The sequence below is a fragment of the Camelus ferus genome, chromosome 20 (assembly GCF_009834535.1).
Source record: "Camelus ferus isolate YT-003-E chromosome 20, BCGSAC_Cfer_1.0, whole genome shotgun sequence".
In the NCBI taxonomy this organism is placed as follows: domain Eukaryota; kingdom Metazoa; phylum Chordata; class Mammalia; order Artiodactyla; family Camelidae; genus Camelus; species Camelus ferus.
In genome coordinates this window covers 29,260,637-29,280,188 of record NC_045715.1, presented here as the reverse complement: position 1 = coordinate 29,280,188, position 19,552 = coordinate 29,260,637, and the positions used below count along the sequence as shown (strand labels likewise).

Below are 19,552 nucleotides of genomic sequence, written 5' to 3'. Positions count from 1 at the left end.
GTAGGGAAGAATGCATTCCTAGGATAAATAATTCCCTATTTGGGATTGCTTGCAATAGGGACTTCTTAGACTTTAGGGTTTCTTACTCTTTTTCCCCTCTCTGCATTGAGTGGCCTCCCCATCTTAGTTGGGGCTTCCCTGACCACTAACCATTGCTGCAACCCTTATAATCATTTCCTACATTGATGATAGTGGTAAAGACAGAATCAGTTGTAGTGCAAATATGTTGATGAGATGGCATGTCAGTGGTGGAAGTGGGAATACTGATGGTAGAAATGATGATGATTGGAGTAGGGATGAAGGGTATGGGGCTAGGGATAGTGGCAACAGTGATGTGGTTATGAGAGCAGTGGTGGTGATGAGGATTATGTGGTAGATGATACTGATGGTGGTGGTCATATTGAAGATAAATATAAGCTCCCTGAGAACAAGAATTTTGTCTTTCTTGTTAATCATGTCATCAGAGCCTAGTGGTGGTGATGGTGATAGTGGTGGTGATTTGTGGTGATGGAGCCTAGTTTAGGAGAAGGATATCTGTGATTTGAGTGATGATGGTGGTGGTAATGGTGAGTAATAGAAGTGAGTAATGGAGATAGAGATGGTGATTGTGGTAAAACTGATGGTGGTGGCAATGGGTGATATGGGTGATATTACACCACTTTGGGCTTAATGGTAGATGGGATGAAGAAGAATGCAGAAGATGGCACCTGGAGCTGATGAAAATGGGCTTGTATTGTATTTCTTGCTGACTTATAGCCAAATTTCTATGACCACGCAGAATTTCAGGATTCCCCTTGCCCATCACCTCATCACCGTGGGCAATGACTGGGCCCCTGCATCTGCTGAGGACTTAGCAGGTCATCCTGCCCATCCTTCAGTCTAGGGTTGGTCTCAGCTTTGGTCCTGCCCTTGACTCCTGAGTAGCTACGGAAAATCTCAGCAGGCCCCAATGTCTGATGTTCCAAAACACAATACCTTCTACTCTCCCATTCTGGCCTCCTTTCTCCAGGGTGTCCCTGAGGGACCTCTACCTCTGCCAGGAACCTGCCCTGGGACAGAAATTGTTAAGTATTGCCTGGGTGAAAGATTTACACTTAGTGAACCTAGGGTCCAAAATGCAAAAAGTACAGCGAGTGCACTACACTGAAACCTCCCTCCCCCCAGCTCTCCTCCGCAGGCAACCAGAGGCCTCTAACTCTCATCTAAATAGGTGGACATGATACACAAAAGTTTCTTACTGTATACAAAAAAGTGTATACAAAAAGCCACCTCCTTCATTATAGAGCCTCATAGTACCCTATCATATGGCAGCCATGCCCTACTAATCAGCCCCAATTAACTGACATTTAGATTGTTTCTGAACTCTTGCTTTTACAGGTCTGCAGTTTCTCTTATCCAAACCACTGGGACCAGATTTCTTTTAGAAAGGCAATTCAGTGCATATTCCATATATTATGAAACACCCTAATAGGATCTAAGGCAGCAACCTATAGCCAAACACATTAATATTTCCACTGCAAACATGTATGATAAAGTGGAATTAATAGAGACTATAAACGGTCTTGGCAGGTTTTGATACCTAATGAATTTATGCCAATCTATTGGAAATGCTCCCAGTTTTCAGAACTTTTGGGTTTTTGGAATTGCAGATGAGGCTTTGTAGCACTCAAAGAATGTTGCAATGAATAACTTTAGACACACATAATTTTGCAAGTTTACAAGTATATCCAAAGGATATGTTTCTAGAAGTGGAAATGCTGGGTCACAGGCTATGTTCATTTGTGATTTTCATGGATTTTTGCTAGAAAATTGTTGTTGTTTGCCTGTGAGCTGCTATACTTTGTGGTTTTCCAAACACTTGCACTTTTGTCTGTTAACTTTGGGGCAATGAAATTTCTTCCTCCCTTCCTCTCTGCACAAAGTTAGGTTTAAGTCTCTGGGACCCAGGGGAGCTGAGACAGTATGAAGTTTGCTATCAGAGACAGCAGGGCCATCCCCTTCCACCAGTGTAACCCTGAGCAAGTTACTTGTATCCATCCTGAACTGCTGTTTCCTCTTCTGTATACTATCTACATCCATGTCAGTCCCTCCCTATTTTCCCACCAACCTGTTTTCTTCTCTCCTGCCAACCCCCAGCCCCAGGGCCTGGGCTTTGCCCTCTCCCCCAAAGGAAGAAGAGGCCAGGCCAACAGAAAGAAAGGTCCACAGGCTTTTTAATGGTGTGATGGCTACTTCCCTTCCGAGACCCAGTCTAATCATGACAGCGGCTTCCAGGGTGTTGGGGTTCGGGGTGGACAGGTGCAAGGTGGGCAGAGGCCATGCAGTGACTGGAAGTGGGTAGGGGAGGGTGTTACATTCTGTTTGGCATGTAAACATTCTTCAGTGGCTTCCCTGGGGGGAGGAGAAGGGCACCTCCCTACCCTCCACCCCATGCCCACTAGGGCTGGTCCCTGGAGCTGAGAAGACTGAGCAAACCAGGCCTCTGCGAGGAGCTAGGAAGCAGGGAGCCTGCGTGTCTGGGGCATTGCCCCTCTCCTGCACCCTCTTTGCACACAGTGTGGCTGTGGGGAGGGAAGGCATGTTCTGGGGTGAGCAGACCCGCATCTTAGCCAGTGACACAGGCTGTCGTGATGGGAAAGTGCTGGAGGAGTGTGTTGGTGGTGGTGTGACACTCTTTCATAGAGAAGAGGCTCAAGACTGGGCGAGATTGGTAGGGGGATGGGAGCTCAAGGGGAAAGAGGCTGCAGCTGGGGGTGGGGGCACTGGAAGGTGTGGTTTCCTCTGCCCTTCTTGGGGAGAGGAGCAGAGTCAGGGCCCTAACTTCCTTCCACACTCTCCCCTTCCCCTCCTCCCCCCACCTCCCCCCACCTCGGTGACATTCAGTGATGCAGAGGCCTGAGGTCGTTTGGGAGCCCTAGGGAGGTCCGGAATCCCAAGGGCAGATAGGGTTTTGCATTTCTGTCCAGCTCTAGTGCTGGGTGAAGCTCGGGGTGGGATGGGCCTGGGGCTCTCTCAGGCCACCCCCTTTTCCTCCCAACACCAAACCAGGGTGTTGTTGGTCCTGGGGCAAGGATGAGGCTGGGGGCCCTACATTCACAGTTCGGTTGGTGGTGAGGAGCAGGCCCAGGGCCTGGGCACCAGGGGTCATGCCCTGGTCCCACCTGGCATGAGCTGATTGTCATTCAGAGAAGCTCTAGGTGGGAAGGAGTGGCCCCTCCTCCACCCCCTCTGCTGGGCCCAGAGGGCAGTAGAGGCCTTGGGAGGGTCTCGGGTTGACAAAGAGGGTTCTGTCCGGAGAGGTTTCCTGAGTGTTCTGGGAGCTTCTGCGTCAGCATGGGGGGAACCTTGAAGGCTGTCCACCCTGGAGTCCTCCCCTGGGCTGGTCTGCAGAGAAGCTACCACCTTGGCATGGAAGCAGCTGCCCAAGCCTGCCGACTCTCCATCAGGTGCTTCAGCTGGTACCATCAGGCTTCTGTCAGGGCCAACTTCCTCATGAGCATCCTTCTAAGTGATGGTGGCTGGATGCTGCCAGACCACTGGAGCATGCTGGGGCCTTCCTCTTCCCCTGGTTGTCTTGCCTTGCTCTCTGTGACCCAGGGAAGAACAGAGGGGCCAGGCCAGGGGACAGAGGCTGTGGGTGCTGAGGATGGAGGAGGACTGCAGGGGACCTATCCTACATAGGCAGGGTTGGCTGTTCCTCTGCAGCCCCTTGGCCCAAACATAGGCCGTTGAGGCTCACGATGAGTTGGGATGAGCTATGCAGGAGCCAGACCCAGGAGGAGACCCCATATCCATTTACAGAGCAGCACAGCACTCACCCTCCTCAGGGGCTGCTCAGCTGCATGGGTTGGGGTTAAGACAAGAGAGGACAGGCTGCACGGTGACCTGGGGGTGGAGGGGATGGGGGCTGAACCCATCACACAGCATACAACCCAGAAGTTAGGAGGGCCTTTCTGCGTTGAGTCCAGGGGCCAGCTGTCTGTCTGTCTGCCTGTTTTTGCTCTCTCTGCCCACTGGGGGAGATGATGGTCTGATCCAGCCCACTCCCCACAGCCAGGAGGACAGGGAGGGTGACCTGGCCAGAACTAAGTCCCTGAATCTCCAAAGAGCCAGCGCAGAGTTGGTAAGCAGCCATTCCACCTCCACCCAATTCAGAAGAGAGGGAATTTGGCTGAAACCGCAGTAGGCAGGATTGAGGTTAGATGGCAAGAAGGAATTCCTGATGGTAAGGGGTCCTGAGCACTAGATCAGGGGACCAAGGGAGAGGGTGAAACATTTTTTAAGGCCCCCTCCAACTTCCCACTGGGAAATACTTGCCCAGGAAGGCAGCCCACACACACTCTATGGTTCCCACTGAAGCTCCACCCAAATTTAGGGGGAGGGATCTTTGCATCCTAGAGGTGCAGGGGAGCACCCTCCCCCCATCACCTGCACACTGCCTCCCACAGTGGTGTCCAGGATGGTGCTGACTTGGGGCAGGTCAGACTTGCCCCCTCACACCTGAGTAGACCAATGGCTCCTAGGTCTCACCTCCCCAGCCCCAGTCTGGCAGCAGAGAAGAGGCCTTTCGGACCACCACAGCTCCCTGGAGACTGTGGGATTAGCCCCTCTGGGGAGGCTGGAGCCTCCACTTCTGGAATTTGAGGGTGCCTTTCTGAAAAGGGTGGGGCTTTGGCTGGAAGAGGGCCAGGAGGAGGGAAAGGTGCAGCAGGATGGGTAAGCAGAGGTTCCTGGGGGAGCTTGGAGAGCAGCGGAGGCCTGGCGGGTGAGCGAGGTGTCCCCACTAGTGGAATCCTCGGTGAAAAGTGGCTGAGCCTTCCCCGGGGCGGAGGGTGAGCCTGCCCCACCTGAAGGGCAGCAGAGGGAGGGGCGGAGACGGGGAAGTATGGGGAGGCTGTCGCTCCCCCTCGCCGCGGCGACCCCATTGGCAGGGCCGGCGGGTGGGCGAGGCGTGTGCTGGCGCGCGTCCTCGTCCTCGCGGATGCAGGCGGGAAGCTGGGGCCGCGGGTGGCGCGCGTCAGGCGTGTAAGGCTGTGCTGGGAGCTGTTCCAGTATGGCCGGCTGCGGGTGGGGGGCCGGGGTGAGGGTGGGGGGCCGCGGAGAGCCACGCGTGTCATTATCTGGCCCCGGCCCGGGCCTCCGCGTCCCCCGTCCGGCCTTTGGTTGCTGCGCGCTGAGTCTGGAGTTTCCCTCTGGGTCCTTTCTTGGGGGCCCCCGGAGAGCGGGTGCCATCAGGCTGGGCCCGGGCCTGCGGAGTGCCCCGGGGTTGTGGGGGCCCGGGCCGGGCCTGGTGCGAGGGGGAGGGGCTCTCTTTGCGGGACAAGGATCGGCTCCGGGGGGATGCGCTGGAGTGATGCCCCGCAGAGGCCGGTAGGCCGGGACTGCGCGGGGCTGGGGCTCTGGTGCTGGCTTGGGCTCGCCCTGGACCGCGGCCTGGAGGCTGTTTGGGACGGAGGTCAGCAGCAATGGCCGTCCCTGGGGGCTTCTGCAGCTGGAGCCTGCGGGAGGTGCAGAGGGCAGAAGGCAAGAGACAAGAAGAGGGCAAAGAAACAAAAAAGGAGAGACATTTTCAGAATCTCCCTGGGTACTGAGCTGGAGGGTCCTGCATCCTCAGAGCTGGGTGAGACTGAGGAGACTGCAGCACAGATGGATAAACTGAGGCCTGGTGCCCCAACCTCCAGGGAGGGACCTCTAAGGCCACACCTTCTCAGGCTGCTACCAGAAGAGCTTGCTGCAGGCTTTCTTTGATGTCTCTGTTTCATCTTTAAAATTCACATAGGTTTTACATCCTACTCTATTTTATACCCATGCTTATATTGATATGAATGATGTTTTCTCCCAAATATTCTGGCCTTTCTCCTTTGGCCTCAAGTGCCCTGTGGCATACCAGAGGCTGTGTGTGGACCCCACTGGCCTCCATCAACCTTTCCCAAGCCTGGCCTCCCTGGCACCCCTCCAGTCAGCTCTCTGCAGCCACTCCCTTGAGCCCAGTTAAAGGGCTGGGACATGAGTTAGAAGAGACACTTAGTTGGGTGGGGCTGAGGGTCTTTCCTGAATTATCAAGTCCCTGACCTTGGCTCCCACGAAGCCTCTACTGGTAGAGGCCTTCTGGTCACCCTCTGCCCACCCTGGGACTGGCAGTGGTTTCTCACCTGCTGGTGATGGCTGTGTCAGATGCTGGGGCCTCGCCATGGGGTCTGTCGGGGGGCTGCTGGGCTGCGGCAGGCATAGGCATGCGGATGCTGATGGGGCGGGGGATCCGGCTTCGGGTAGCAGCTGCCCGCCCACCTTTCCTGGGCACCGCAGGCTCAGAGGCAGGCATGTCCTCCTCTGAGCCTGTGCCTGAGAGCGTCTCAGAAGCACGGCGCTGTTCCTCACTGGAGGAGGACGAGGCCCCAGAGGCCAAGCGCAACAGAAGGCGGCCCTGCCTCTTCTCCATCACCAGCCGTGCCAGGTCCTGCTGTGGTCGGGCCCTCTTGCCCCACCGCTCTTTGGCCGACAGTGAGCCTGAGGGCTCCGAGCCCGTGTCCTCCTCAGACAGCAGGACAGGGATTCGGCTCCTGGGGCGAGGGCCTGGCGTGGCGTGGCGGCTGGGGGAGATGGTGGCCAGTTTCTCAGGGCCTGGCTCCAGCGGGGATGCCAGGACTGGCCTGTCAGCAAGGGTTGGGCCATTGGGCGGTGAGTCCATGGCCACCTCCAAGGGGATGTCACTGGGGGGCCCAGACAGGGCACGGCTCTCCAGCCCTGATAGGGCAATACCATTCTCCAGGGGCACGGAGGCCCCCTCCTCCACAACCCTTCCATTAGAGGGCACCTCCAGGCCCAACTCGCTCCCAATGCCAAGCTCCTCAGACCGGGAGGCTTGTCCACCAGAAGACATGACGTTGAGGTGGGTTTTCTCTGCAATGTGTACAAAGGTCCTCTCCACTTTGGTGAAGGGTGAGGAGGTGACTGCCACTCCCCCTGCCCCTGTGGTCACTGTCCCAGCCCCTAGCCCTATCCCGGGCCCAGGGGGCTTGGGCTCAGACTTGAGGACAGAGGACAAGGTGCCTGGCTCTGACACGTCCAACTGGCTGCCAGTGGGCTGGGGTCGCTCATGTTGAGGAGTGAGGGCAGCCAGAGTGCCCAGGTCCGGTTCAGGGGCCAGGTCGGCAGTGACGGGCGACTTCTTCATGTCGCCAGGGGAGACGAGCACCAGCGTTTTGGAGCCCTCCTCAGGCTCCAGGTCCCCGTCGGCCATGGAGGCCCGACCCCTGGACTCCTTCTGATCATCAGCCAGCAGCGTGGACGGGGCACCCTCCTGGCTCCGGTCCGTGCTCCTCTCACTCCCCTCACTGCTTGAGCCACTCTGCGGCCCCAGCTCCTCCCCTAGGGCCACAGCCTCCTCCTCCTCTTCCTCCTCGTCTTCCTCGTCCTCCTCTTCCTCCTCCTCTGCCTCCTCCTCCTCCTCTTCTTCTTCCTCCTCCTCTTCCTCCTCCTCCTCCTCTTCCTCCTCCTCCTCCTTCCCATTCGTTTGAGGTTGAACAGGAGCCAGTGGGACCTGGGGGGTGGTCAGTAGCATGTGCGAGAAGCCCACTTTCCGTATCCTCTTGAGCAACTCTGCATTTTCACGGTATTCAGCAAGACACTTCCTGAATTCCTGGTAGGGCACGCCCAGGCGCATAGCTCGTGGGAGACCGTTCACTTCAAACGGGGGTGCCATGGAGAACACCTGCAAGGGGCACACATAGGAACCCACTGAGGTCACCCCCTTCCTGTATCCCATGTGTATCCCGAAACCCAGAGCCAATTCTAGTTCAGTCAACAGAAGAAAATGACAACTACAAGCCGTCACAACCACCATGTAGATCAACCTTCCTTTTCGCAGATGTGGAAACCAGGTCCAGAGAGGGGCAGCAAGTGTTGGGTGAGCCCTTACTGCCCCTCACAGGGCACAGTTCCTCTGCAGCCAGGGAGCTGACCACCCAGATCCACCAGAACCTGTGTGGGAAGAGGGCAAACTTTGGGGCTTCAGCCCCCTTCCCACCTGCCTCTTCCTGGCCTGTCAGCCAGGAATTTTCCAGTCCTCTACAGGGGTGTTTTGAGTCCACACTTCCTCTAGAAATTCACAGCCAGCCTTTCATTGCACTTGATTTAGTTTTCCTCTTTGAAGCTTTGTGCAGAGTCCTTGGCAACGTGATGGCCTGTCTTTGACTTTCTAGACTCCTGCCACATTTCACCTTGGCCTCCTTCCTTCCAGATTCGAAAGGCCTGACCATCTTACCAGGACCTCAGTTGCCAGGGGTCTTCTCCAGCTCTACCCTTGTCAATCACACACATCCCTAGGCACCAACAATGTACCAGGCCCCGTCAAGGCTGACCTGGCTTTGTTCCCGGTAGAATGGTGCTAATGGTGTTCAGCACTTTGTTAGCCTTTTGAACACATGGGCTTCTGTTTTCCTACATACAGCCCATGCAAACCAGAAGCCCTGGAGCTATCCTGACACCTCCAACACATTCAGGTACCATCTAGACTCTCAGGGAGTCCTGCCAAGCATTCCTCTAAAACATTTGTGTCTGCTGCCCCAGCTCCATTGGCACAGCCCTGTCTGTACTGTCTGGTAGTTCCCCAGCCACTGGCCTGTTTTTCCCATTCTGCATTGCCCATCCATTCTTCCTGCAGCTGCCCAAGTGATCCTTCTGAAACTTAAATCTGATCCCATCTCTCTGCTTCAAACCTGTGGAAATCTACAGTGGCCGCCACAGTCCTTGGGAGATAGTTCTAATCCTCGACTTGGCACATGAGCATCCCTAACCCCCCCACGCCATGATCTGGCTCCTACCTTCTGCTCCAACCTCACTGTGTATGCTCCAGCAGTTCCCTAAATGCATCATGCATCTCATGCTTCTGGGTCTTTCCCTAGGCAGTTTCTTCTGCCCAGGGGTCCCTTTCACTCCCTCTATTGACATGACAAATTCCTATTCTTCCTCCAGGACTCAGCTCAAACAGCTCCTTTTCCCAAAAGCCTTCCTCTCTACCCACCAAGCAGACTCACTCTCCTTTCTAATTGTTTTCCCACATCCTTCCATCACAGTCCACCCTCTATTCCACATGCACGTGTTTGCATGGCTGTCTCTCTGGATAAACACTGAGCCCCTTAAGGCTTTTTCATTACTTCATTCTTTCATTCATTTAAAAAGTCCTCGAATGTCTATTGTCTAGGACACCATGTTAGAGGCTGTGAATCTGTGGATCAGCAAGATAGACCTGGTCCGTGTTTTCATGGAGTGTGAGATTTCTTGATTAGGAATTGAAATGGGGATAATGAACACTCCACAAAGGCTGTGTAATGAGGTCATGTAAACAATGGCTCTGGCATATAGCAGTTGCTTGATAAATGTTAGTTCCCTCCCCCATCCACTTCCTACCCCCTCCCTGGCTCGCTCTGGTTTGGAGAGCACTGCCTGCCTCTCCAGCCTCAGAAATGTCTGAATGCCACACCTATGGGGGATAGGTGGTGGAGAAAGGAAGGGTTCTCCCAGCTGAGGTCTCTGTGCAAACATTCAGCCCAAAGACTGGTGGAGGGGAAGGCAGGAATTCCCACAGCAGAGATCTGCCCAAGGCTGTGACTTCTCCCCTCCCCAACTGCCATACTCTTCCTCATAATCAGACCATCTGTGAAGACCTGATGGGTGGAGGGGGAGTGATACAAGACAAGGTAGCACCAGACCCTGGGCAGGACCCCAGCACATTCTGGAGTGTGCTTTGATCGTGCTTCTCTCCTGTCTGGTTCAGAACTCATTCACTCAGCACCAGACACATCCTACCCAGCAGGGATATCCTTCAACTCCACCAAGCCATTCTTTCTCAGCAGAACCTCTTCCTGTTTCTCCTGTCTTATCTCTGACATTTTGGGCATCCCTATTAGAATCCCCTTTCCCCTGCCATCTGGCCAGTTCTTGGATCTCTCTGGAAAAGCCCCATCCATAGGATGGATGCTTCACTCACAGTGCTCACCTTTCTTCTTCTATCTCAAAGCCCTCCCCTTCCATTATATGGGAGAGCGGAGTGATGAGAACTGGAAATCAGGCATCACTGACAATATCAGACTGGGAAACAGGGCTGGAGAAGGGCATCAACAGGGCCAAGTCACAAAGCACATCAACCAGGGCAGCCCAGAACCTAGAAGTCTTTCTACTGCCTCACTGGCCTCCCAACCCGCCTTGTGGGGAAACCTGGTACCCTCTGCCCTTTAACAGGGCTGTGAACCTCAGAGTAGAGACAGCTTTGCATTAAGGATCACTGCCAAGCCCACCCTGGCCTGGGCATGCTAGGTTTTCTGTTTCAAAGCCCCTCCCCCATCTGTTTCCAAGTTTGGGAGCGCCAGGCCTGGGCTCAAATTCCTCTCTCCTCAGAGTGGGAAGTCCTCTCTCACTCTTTCCTGGCCCCTCCTGGATGCCTGAGCCCAACGAGTATTCAACCATTTGCCCAAGCGATCCTGTACTCATTCAATCAGCCAGTGATCACTGACTGGACAGCCTCTGTGTGCTTGGCCCTATAGGGACAAGCAGTAACAGCCCCCTATTCTATCTTGGAGGGAAGCAAAAGTGCTGGGTGTCAGCAAGGGGAAGTCACACACCTTCCTGCTCCCTTTCCAAGGCAGTGACCCTTTTATGATTCTAGCTTGCTTGTTGTTCATCAGCCTGGCTTGGCACAGCATTATTTGGGGATACTGAGTCCTACTCCCCCCAGATTCCATAGGTCAGAGATGAGAAATCTGTTTCAAAGCTCCCTGGTGATTCCAAGGTAGATGTGGTGAGTGTGAATCATGGGAGGAGGGGAGGCAGGCCACTGGAGCTGAGACACTCAGGGAGAATGAAATCCTCCACCCTCCCCCTGCTTCCACTAAGCCTGGACCAGAGGGCTGTGGCCTCACCAGCTTTGGAGCTCAGCCCAAGTCTGTGTTTACTCAGCCAGCAGGAAAAGTGAAGGGAGTTGGATGGACCAGACTCCGGTCTGCTCCTGCCACTAACAAAACTGGGCTCTCCTCAGTCTTCACTTCTCTGCTATTGACTGGAGAAAGGTTACTCCACATACCCCCGACCCCACACAGGCTGCATTGAGCAACTCTCCTGCCTGGACCCTGATCAAGCCCAGACACTGTGCATTGCACATCAGCCCACAGTCCCAAGGTCAAAGAAGGGGGGGCTGCCAAGTGACAAAAGGAGTATGAGCCCTGGCACCCCCCCCTTCCTCACTTGGGAGGGGGAAGGGCTTTATGCCTCTCACAGCTGTTGCCCGCGCCCCCTCCAGCAGCTACTCAGCACATGCCTTCCATCTCCCCTCCTCTCCGGGGGAACATATGCTCCACCCTTTGCCATAGTTGCCCAGCCTGAAAGCTGGAGATGAGAAACCAACAGTGTAGCCTCCTCTGCTCACCACCACCTTTCCCAGATTCTTCACCTCTGTCTGTGTCTCCATCCTCAAACCACATCTGCCAAGCTGAGAGCCCTCCCTCTGCTCCTCCACCCCAAACCCAGAAGTGCCACCCATCCTGGGTACACTGGCCTGTGGCAGTCACCTGGGTGGAAGGGGTAAGATGACCCAGGAAGGCAGCTGCCTACCCTAGTTCTCTACAGATCCTCACATACTTGACCCCCAGATCTCAGTGTCCCCAGTCCTTCCCTTCCTGCCCAAGGGCAAGGAGCTGACTGCATAGAGGCTTTCTAAATGCTCTGCAGGTCAAGAAATGCTGTAGCTTGCTCTTATTCTTCCCCTACACTTACTTTAGACCCCAAGGGGGAAAGCATCTTCCTCTTTTGGCACTGTGGCTACAGGCCTGCAGAGGTGGGGTGGGGAACAGAGAGAGGGAGAGCCCCCTCCCTTCACCCTTCCTCTCTGTGGTCTGCAAAGTCTCTGCAGTTCTTTTTGGTGTCCCACCCCTCTCCTCGACCTAGTTCTCTCTCAACCCACATTCTATCCTTGCATCCCCCAGGCTCTGCACAATCCACCCTCTCACTGATCCCCCTCAACAGACCATTCTCACCCAGGCCAGGGCTCCCTCAGACCCCACTGCAGAGCAAGGGCAGGCTTCCCATCCCCACCACACACTTGCCTCAAATGCCTGATCCATAGAGAAATAATTACTGTGCCCACCCCCTACTTCCCATCCCCCCTCCAGCAAGTTGGCAATTTAGAGTCGGCCCCAAAGACCAGAGTCCACCTGCAAAGCCCTCCTCCGGATGAAAGGAGACAGCCAGCTGAGTGACGGTTGCTCAAGTCCAACTAGGCTGAAACCTCCTAGAGCCCCTTCCCCCTCCCCATCTACCATGTCTAAGCTGCCGGTTGAGGAATGAGTGGGGCCAATCCACTGATCTGGAATTTGCCCCACCCCTCCATCTCTTAAGTCTAAAAGACTAGCCCTTGCCTTCTGCCCAGGCGGGCGATCCCAGAATTGGGTCTGCATCGAGTGGAGCGGTAGGAAGGAGGAGGATGAAAGAAAGCAGGCGAGGCGCAGGTTCCTGGAAGGCGTTTTTAATCAGGATTTGGTAGTACACAAGCTCTCCGGATTGTCTGCATTAACATACAGGGACTTAAAAAGGCACAAAATCCCTCGCACAGCGACGCGTGACGGCGGGACACCCCCTACCCCCACCCGTGCGCGGCGGTGCGTGTCCGTGTCCCACTCCCCCAGGCGGCGCCGCGCGTGTGCGTGTAGGTTTCAAGTGTTGGATTTGTACAGTACTCGCAGTCTAGGGGCGAGGACTCAGTGCATGCTCTTCTACCCGGGCCCGGGGCACCCCCCGACGCCCCTCTGTACACTGAGGACGCACCCCGGAGAGAGAGAGAAAGAAAAAAAAAAGCGTCCCATCTTAGTGTGTGTATGGTTTTGAGTTTTTCGTGCATGCTTACGCTGGCCGGGGTCGGGAAATAGTGCAAGCTTATAATACAGTATTATTGCAGTACAAAATGGGGTGTTTATGATGGGAGAGGGAGGCCCAGGAAAAAACAGCTGGGATTCGGGACCTCCGGGAGGGTCCTCTCCCCAGCCCCCTTCCCATCCCTCAGCTGCCCTCTCCACCGCTATTGGAAGGCTTCTCCCAACGCTGGGAGGGGGCTCAACTGGGCCCTCAGAGTTGAGCTTCCCCCATCCCACCGGTCTCACTTCTCAGGGGGCAGGGGCCAGCCCTCTCTTCTCTCAATACTATCAGCCTTTAGGACCCCGAACCCCGCCTCCTCCCCCATGGAAGCCCCTCCAAGTAGGGGGGAGGGGTCGACGGAGCAAGTGCAAAGGAAGCAGATGTTGGTCCCTGAGTTTTATTTTTGGGGGTGGGGAGGGAGAAGAGCTGAAAGTGGGGGCATGTTTGGGGACCCCCCCAGGGCCCTCAGTGGTGGAAGTGGGGTGGGGCAGGAGACACGGACCCTGGGGCATGGGCCAAAAGGGGTTATCGGGCGGCTCTGAGAGACCTAAGCTCAAAGCTTGGCTCCCCCCTCAAATCTGGGCTCTTTGGCATCCAATTGCAAGGCCAATTATTTGGGGCGGAGGGAGGGGGCAGCCCTGTGGGCGGTGAGGTAACTGGAATCAGGGGTGGGCAACGGGGGCTCTTTGAGCCTGAAGAATTGGCCAGCTCCTCCTCCCAGTCCTCATCTGCATCCCACCCTGGAGCTCTGAGGGCTGAACCCCCACTCCAGTCCTGCCCCGCCTCGGGCCAGGGACCCAGAGGCCAAGAGCCCACGGAGGGGAAGCAAACACAACCTTAGCGCGGGGCGACGGCGGCGAGGGGCACTAACTCCTGGGAGGACTTTAGCAGCAGGCAGCTTGGCGGGGACGAGGCGCAGGGGCTGACGCTCCCTCGGGTTGCCCACGTCCGGGCTCCCGGGAGGGAAGCTCTGGAGACATGAGTGGGGCTCGGAGGCCGGGCGGTACCCTGGTCGCGCCGCGTAGCAGCTAGTTAAAAAGACGGAACATACATTCGTGGTGCGACGGCCGCGGGGTCGGGGTTGGGGAGGTAGTGGTGGGGTGGTCCGAGGGGCGGGGACAGAGGGGAATGTGGTGGTTGGGGGTCCTGTTACACTGATAAACCTGCGAGAGGGGCTTGGGAACGCGATCCTCGTGCTTTGCCGGGTCGGGGCCCTATAGTTTGCTCTCCGGAGAGTGGGATGAAGTGTGCGCGCAGCTATGGAGTGCGTGTGTGTGTGTGTGTGTGTGTGTGTGTGTTTGGGGGGGTGCCGGTTATCGTGGCAAGGTGAACCCCACCCAACCCCCGCACCCCTTGTGCGGGTAGAAGGGAGGTTACATGGAGGGGCGCAAGGCGGCGGAACCAAATGAAAGGTCTAGGGAAGTTCCCATAGTCCTTTGGGCTTCATTGCCCTTCCTCCCTCACTGCTTCTCAACCCTTCACTTGTGGGGAGGGGCCACTCAGGCCCAGGGGCTCCCTAAGCTGGGAAGCCCACTGGGTGGTGTGGGGAACCATTTGGGATTTTTGAGGGATGTGGTCCTTAGGCTGGGAGCCTCTCCCTTAGGGAGAAGGATGCTTTAAAATTTTTCAGAGGCTGACCCCACCAGTCCCAGGGGGCACCTCTGTCCCTAATGGGAATAATGCAAACTGTGGGGACATGCCCCTCAACTTAAGGATAGTGATTTGCCACGCTCCTTGTTACCAAGGCTGCCCATGGGGGTGGGCCGATTCCTAACCTGATGGGTTAGAATCTCAGTGGAGTTTAGGATAGGGTGGGGTGGTGTTCAGGGCCCTCCTTAGGCATTTATGCTTCCATCCTCAGACACTAAAGGACAGCAGGGGATACAGTATTCTCCATGCTCCCACAGCCAGGGATCCCCACACCCTCCCTAAGCATGGTCCCCTCCCCTGGCCACCCAGTATAGACACATTGCCACAGCTCCTGCCTACACCAGTGGCCCAGGCCCCCCTACCCCCAAGCACTGCCTGGGCAGACAGCACCACCCCTCCCCAGAAAAAGGGACCTAAGCAGGGCAGAGGAAAGAAATAGCAGGAGGATCCTGGGACCATCCACAGAGAGGAACCCTGGCTTTTCCTGGGATTGGAGGGGCCTGCCCTCCTTGGCTGGGGAAATAAGGGTTAATGTGCCAGCATTGCTCAGAGGCTCCAACATTCCCCCAAGTGCTGGGCAGGGCTTTTCCCCACAATTAGAAATGCAAAGGGAGATGGCTGGGTTCAGGATGCTAGTCGTTGGGGTGAGTGTTGAGTGGTTATTGCTGTGACCCAAGCTGCCTTAAGTGGGTGGGAGTATCTATTCATTACTGAATTTACTAGAGCATTTTTCACTGACCCAGGGTCCTATCCCATAGAGAAAATACTGGTCCTACAAGGAGGACCCCACTTGCCACAAATAAATCCACTGGCCTACACACACATTTAGGCACACACACCATGAGCTCACTGACATGTACATACAGCACACACCTCACATCCCCACTGGCCATGAACTGCCTCCTCTCAGAAGCCTACTCAGTTTGAGTTCCTAGGGAAAAATACTGTACCCCTTTGAGTTCTGCAACCTTGAACAGTTTAGGGGTGGGGAGTTCTCAAGCTCAGAGAGATTGCAAACTGAGTTCAGGGTCTCTGCCTGTAAACCAGTCTTGTTTAGCTCACACAGTGATTTTTCTTTAAAAAGTTGTTGCTTTTAAAAAATTAGATCCCAATAATTAAAAAGTGAGAGATTTCACATAAAAATTGGAAGAGATTAGCAATAATTGGCTGAGCTGAGGATGGTGGGCTCCCCGTTTACCATAGCCTCTACAAGTGCCCTCTCCCTGACACTGCCCTCACTCCTGTTGGTGAGTTGGTGACACTTATCTCAGATCTCCATGGTCAGTGGTCACCAGTGTCAGTACCTACCCCCCGTGAGCCTGACCTCAAGGACCACTGAGGACAGGGTTTTCAGCACCTGCTTTCTCACCAGAACTCTTACTCCACCTAAGAGCTGCTATGGGATGGTCGGAGCCATGTGGGATTGAGAGGCTGAGGTCTCTGGAGCGACAGGGTCCAGCCATTTCAACAAACCCCAGTACTCTGGAATGACCGCCACCTGGACATCATCCCATGCCAAGGTGGGATGGAAAAGAAAGGAGTGTTTGGCTCATAGACAACTTCCTCCTAGATAGAGCAAGGAGGGGTCAATCAGAAAGGACAGTAAATAGACCAATACACAGACTAAACGCTTTAAAACTCTTGTCAAACAAGACCTCAGTTATTCGGCATTGGCCAGGGTTTTTTGTTTTTTTTTTTTTAATGCTTTTGTAAATTAAGTATTCTGATTAATCCATTTAATGCAGATAATACTGGGATCTACTTCCTAGGCTATTGTAAGGATTAAATGAGTTATTTTTGTAAAGTGCTTAGATCACTGCCTGGCACATAATAAGCGCTGTGTGCCAGTGACTATTAAATAAAATTAATTAATAGTTGGAAGCCACCACTATATGCAGGGTGCAACGAAAATATGAAAAAAGTATGAAAATACCATTTTCTGATACAACAAAGAGTGCTGCCTCTTTTGAAAGCTGACCTTGGGGAGGCTATGTGCTTTCCCCAAGAAGGGTATCATTTCTAGAAACACTCAGGCTTCTTCTTTGGGAAACCCTTCAGAAAAAGGAGCCTGACAACACTGCAGGCTCACAACTTCCCTACTCAGCCCAGGACCTGGAGACGGGCACCTCGACTCCAGACCATGCAGAGTTCTGCTGAGCTTCACATGAACTTGCTCCAACACACACAGCTTCAAATAGCCCTAGATGTTTCTGAAAGTCAAAGCTACCCTCAAAAGATAATATTATTAAGATCACTTCCTGTTAGCTCAGAGCTTTATGGCTTATAAGACAGTCTCTCCACTATGGAGGGCATACAAAAGGATGTCCCCCAAAGGACAAATGTTTTGAATCATGTTCTTCCTTTAAAGGACACACCCTCTTCTACAGTTATCAGTTCTGGGTGTGTGTGTGTGTGTGTGTTTGAAAATTCAGCCACTTTTGGGATGCTTACTAGGAATCTCCACCTTCAAAGGCTTTGAAAACATTAATATGTGTTTAATGCTAAAACAAGGCTGAAGCTAGTGCCATCATCTTTGATATGTCACAAGGCACTTTAGGATCTTAGAGTACCTCTGGGTTCTGGTCACTGAGTGAGAGCTGTGCTCAGGGTCAGGTAGGAGAACCCTCTGGAAGGAAATGCCGGATAACAGAGTGCTTGGTTTCATCTAACCCCAGGTAGCAGGGGACCTGTCCACTGCTGCTGACTTTTGGAGTGGCTGGTGGACAGACTTCCCTTCATTTCACCCCCTGCCACTAGTGGGGAGGATGGGAAGAGGACTAGAAGGTAGAGGGGAGAGGTGAGGGGCAGTGCCAGGAGGCAGGGAGTAGGGCTACTGTTCATCCCACCCCCTCACCTTTGTGCTTGTGTTTTCTCTCTTTTCTTGAAGGGTCTACCTTGACCCTTCCTCTACCTTCTGCCACAGCTGGGTGCAGAGCCACCCAGAACAGCCCTGAGGGCAAAGGAGGCTTGGCCTTGGAGAAGTTCAAAAATGAGCAGCCAGGATGGGGGTGGGGGTGGGGCATGAGGACTAGGACTGGAGTCTGGCTTTCTTCCCAAATGGAGAGGGTGCTCTTGGCCCAGATATCCTCAAAAAGAAACAGATTTGGAGAAAGGAGTGTGGTGGGTGTGGGCATAGCTCACACGGATGAGCCATCTATGAAGACAGTTTGGCTCAGGGCACTGCCCACCCACTATGGCACCCCCAGGCTGGGGCAGAGGCCCAGAGACAGGAGTTGAAGGGAGATGAGTTGGGACGGAAGCAAAGGTCAAGAGGAGGAGGCAGAGAGAGGAGCCAGATGATAGTAGGTACATAGAAAACTACCAAGGACTGCACAAACATCTTTTTGACTCCATAACACACACACACAGACACACACACACACAGACACACACACACACACACACAGGACTGCTGCCATTCAGCACACACAGTGGGTGCCATGCACATCAGGGTCTATGTAAATGGTACTCCCTGGAATTGTGCAATGCACAGCCTGAGCATCCATCCATGACAGCCATGCCACATACACAAATGCTCATATATTAGCACACTCATAAATGTACATGCATGCATATAAGCACACACAGATGCAGCCTCACTGTAATAAATGTTTCAAGCCTCCTCCCCTCCTTCCCTCCCTGTACAGGTACTGCCCTTCCTGGAGCCTTCTTCACCATTGCTCCATGGGAACAGAGGTGCTGGCTGAAACGGGTAGGAGTGAAGAAAGAGAACCTTAGGGGCCCCTGCAGTGACACATTGGGGGCTGAGAAATGGGCAGAAAGAGCATAAGCAATCTGGCATCCTGACCCCCCCACCCATCTCCAGATTCCCATCTGATCAGCCTACCAAATTCTCTGTCTTCATCATGGCCCCTGGGGGGTCAACAAGCTTGGCTGAGCACCTACAGGAAGGAGCCACGCTCTGAGAGGGGCAGTGGTGGGGCCGCTGCTATCTGGAATTTGTCCTGAGCTCACAGGTCTCACCTCATCTTTAACAACCACCCTCTCTGCTACTGCCTCTATACAGGGTCCCCTCACCCTGGGATTCCAGGCCCCATTCATTCAACCTCAGCTACTAAGGAGCCGGACCACGCAATCAACCTCACCAGTGGGTGATGGCACATATGCCTTTTGGGGAGGGGTAGCTTACAGTGGATTGAGCTCCAGGCCTTGGGTTGAGAGGTGGGAGGCAGGGACTCTGTCCTCTGTGAAAGTGGCATGGGAAAAGCTCACTGGGTCACAGGGCCGCTTCCTCCCCATATCACTGAGTATAGAGGAACTTTCCTACCATACCCCAAAGCTGGCTAGCCAGGCCTCCACGTCACACACAGGGCCATACTCCTTGCCCTGCACAGATAGACAGACAGACATACACCACACCACACCACACCACACCAAGAAGGTCCCAGTCTCCTAGCAACCCCCAGGGGGGGACCAGGTCTAGCTCTGCCAAGAGATCACGGATTAAACAGAATAAACCCTGTGCCAGACTGACTCTGACCCAGCATGCCTCTCCCTGACACCTTGATTTCCACTGGACTCTGGAACCACTGGTGGCTCCAGTACAGGGCCCCATCCTGTCCCAGAAACTGCACCAACAGCCCCACCCCTCCCTGCACCATTTGGCTGGCACCAAGCAAAGGGAGACATGGGCGTGTGGGGATGGGGGGTTACAGTACCTTGGGCCAACGTTATACGGGCTGTATTGCATGATGGGGAGGGATGGGGTGTGTGAGTGTGTGATTATTGCGTCCTGGGAAGGAATTATGGTCTCTGACTGCTCCCCACCCCCCCCCCACCTGCCCCCTCCAGGAGGGGGGGGGGCCCAGCCTAGGTCTTGTGGGTGAAGCGGGCCCACACCTGCTGCAGCTGTGACCGCGAGATGCGGAGCACCGAGGGCACGAGTCTGTGGTTGCCGGCGGCCAGGGGCGCGTGGCGCCGGTGGGGCGCCCGCACAGGGCTGCTCTCAGCCGAGCGGCTGCGCTGAATGAGGGAACCGGAG

General features: G+C 54.8%; 1 protein-coding gene across 1 annotated transcript in view; it reads right to left on the bottom strand.

The window, feature by feature from the left end:
• Positions 1-2,129: 2,129 nt before the first annotated feature.
• The window catches only part of TTBK1 (tau tubulin kinase 1), a 40,329-nt gene continuing 22,906 nt past the window's right edge, over positions 2,130-19,552 (bottom strand). The window contains exons 14-15 of the mRNA XM_032463110.1: positions 6,153-7,711; positions 2,130-5,498 (exon numbers count right to left, since the gene is read on the bottom strand). Of these exons, the coding sequence (XP_032319001.1) occupies positions 5,117-5,498; positions 6,153-7,711 (1,941 nt within the window). The 3' untranslated portion in view covers positions 2,130-5,116. The remainder of the gene's footprint in view (positions 5,499-6,152; positions 7,712-19,552) is intronic.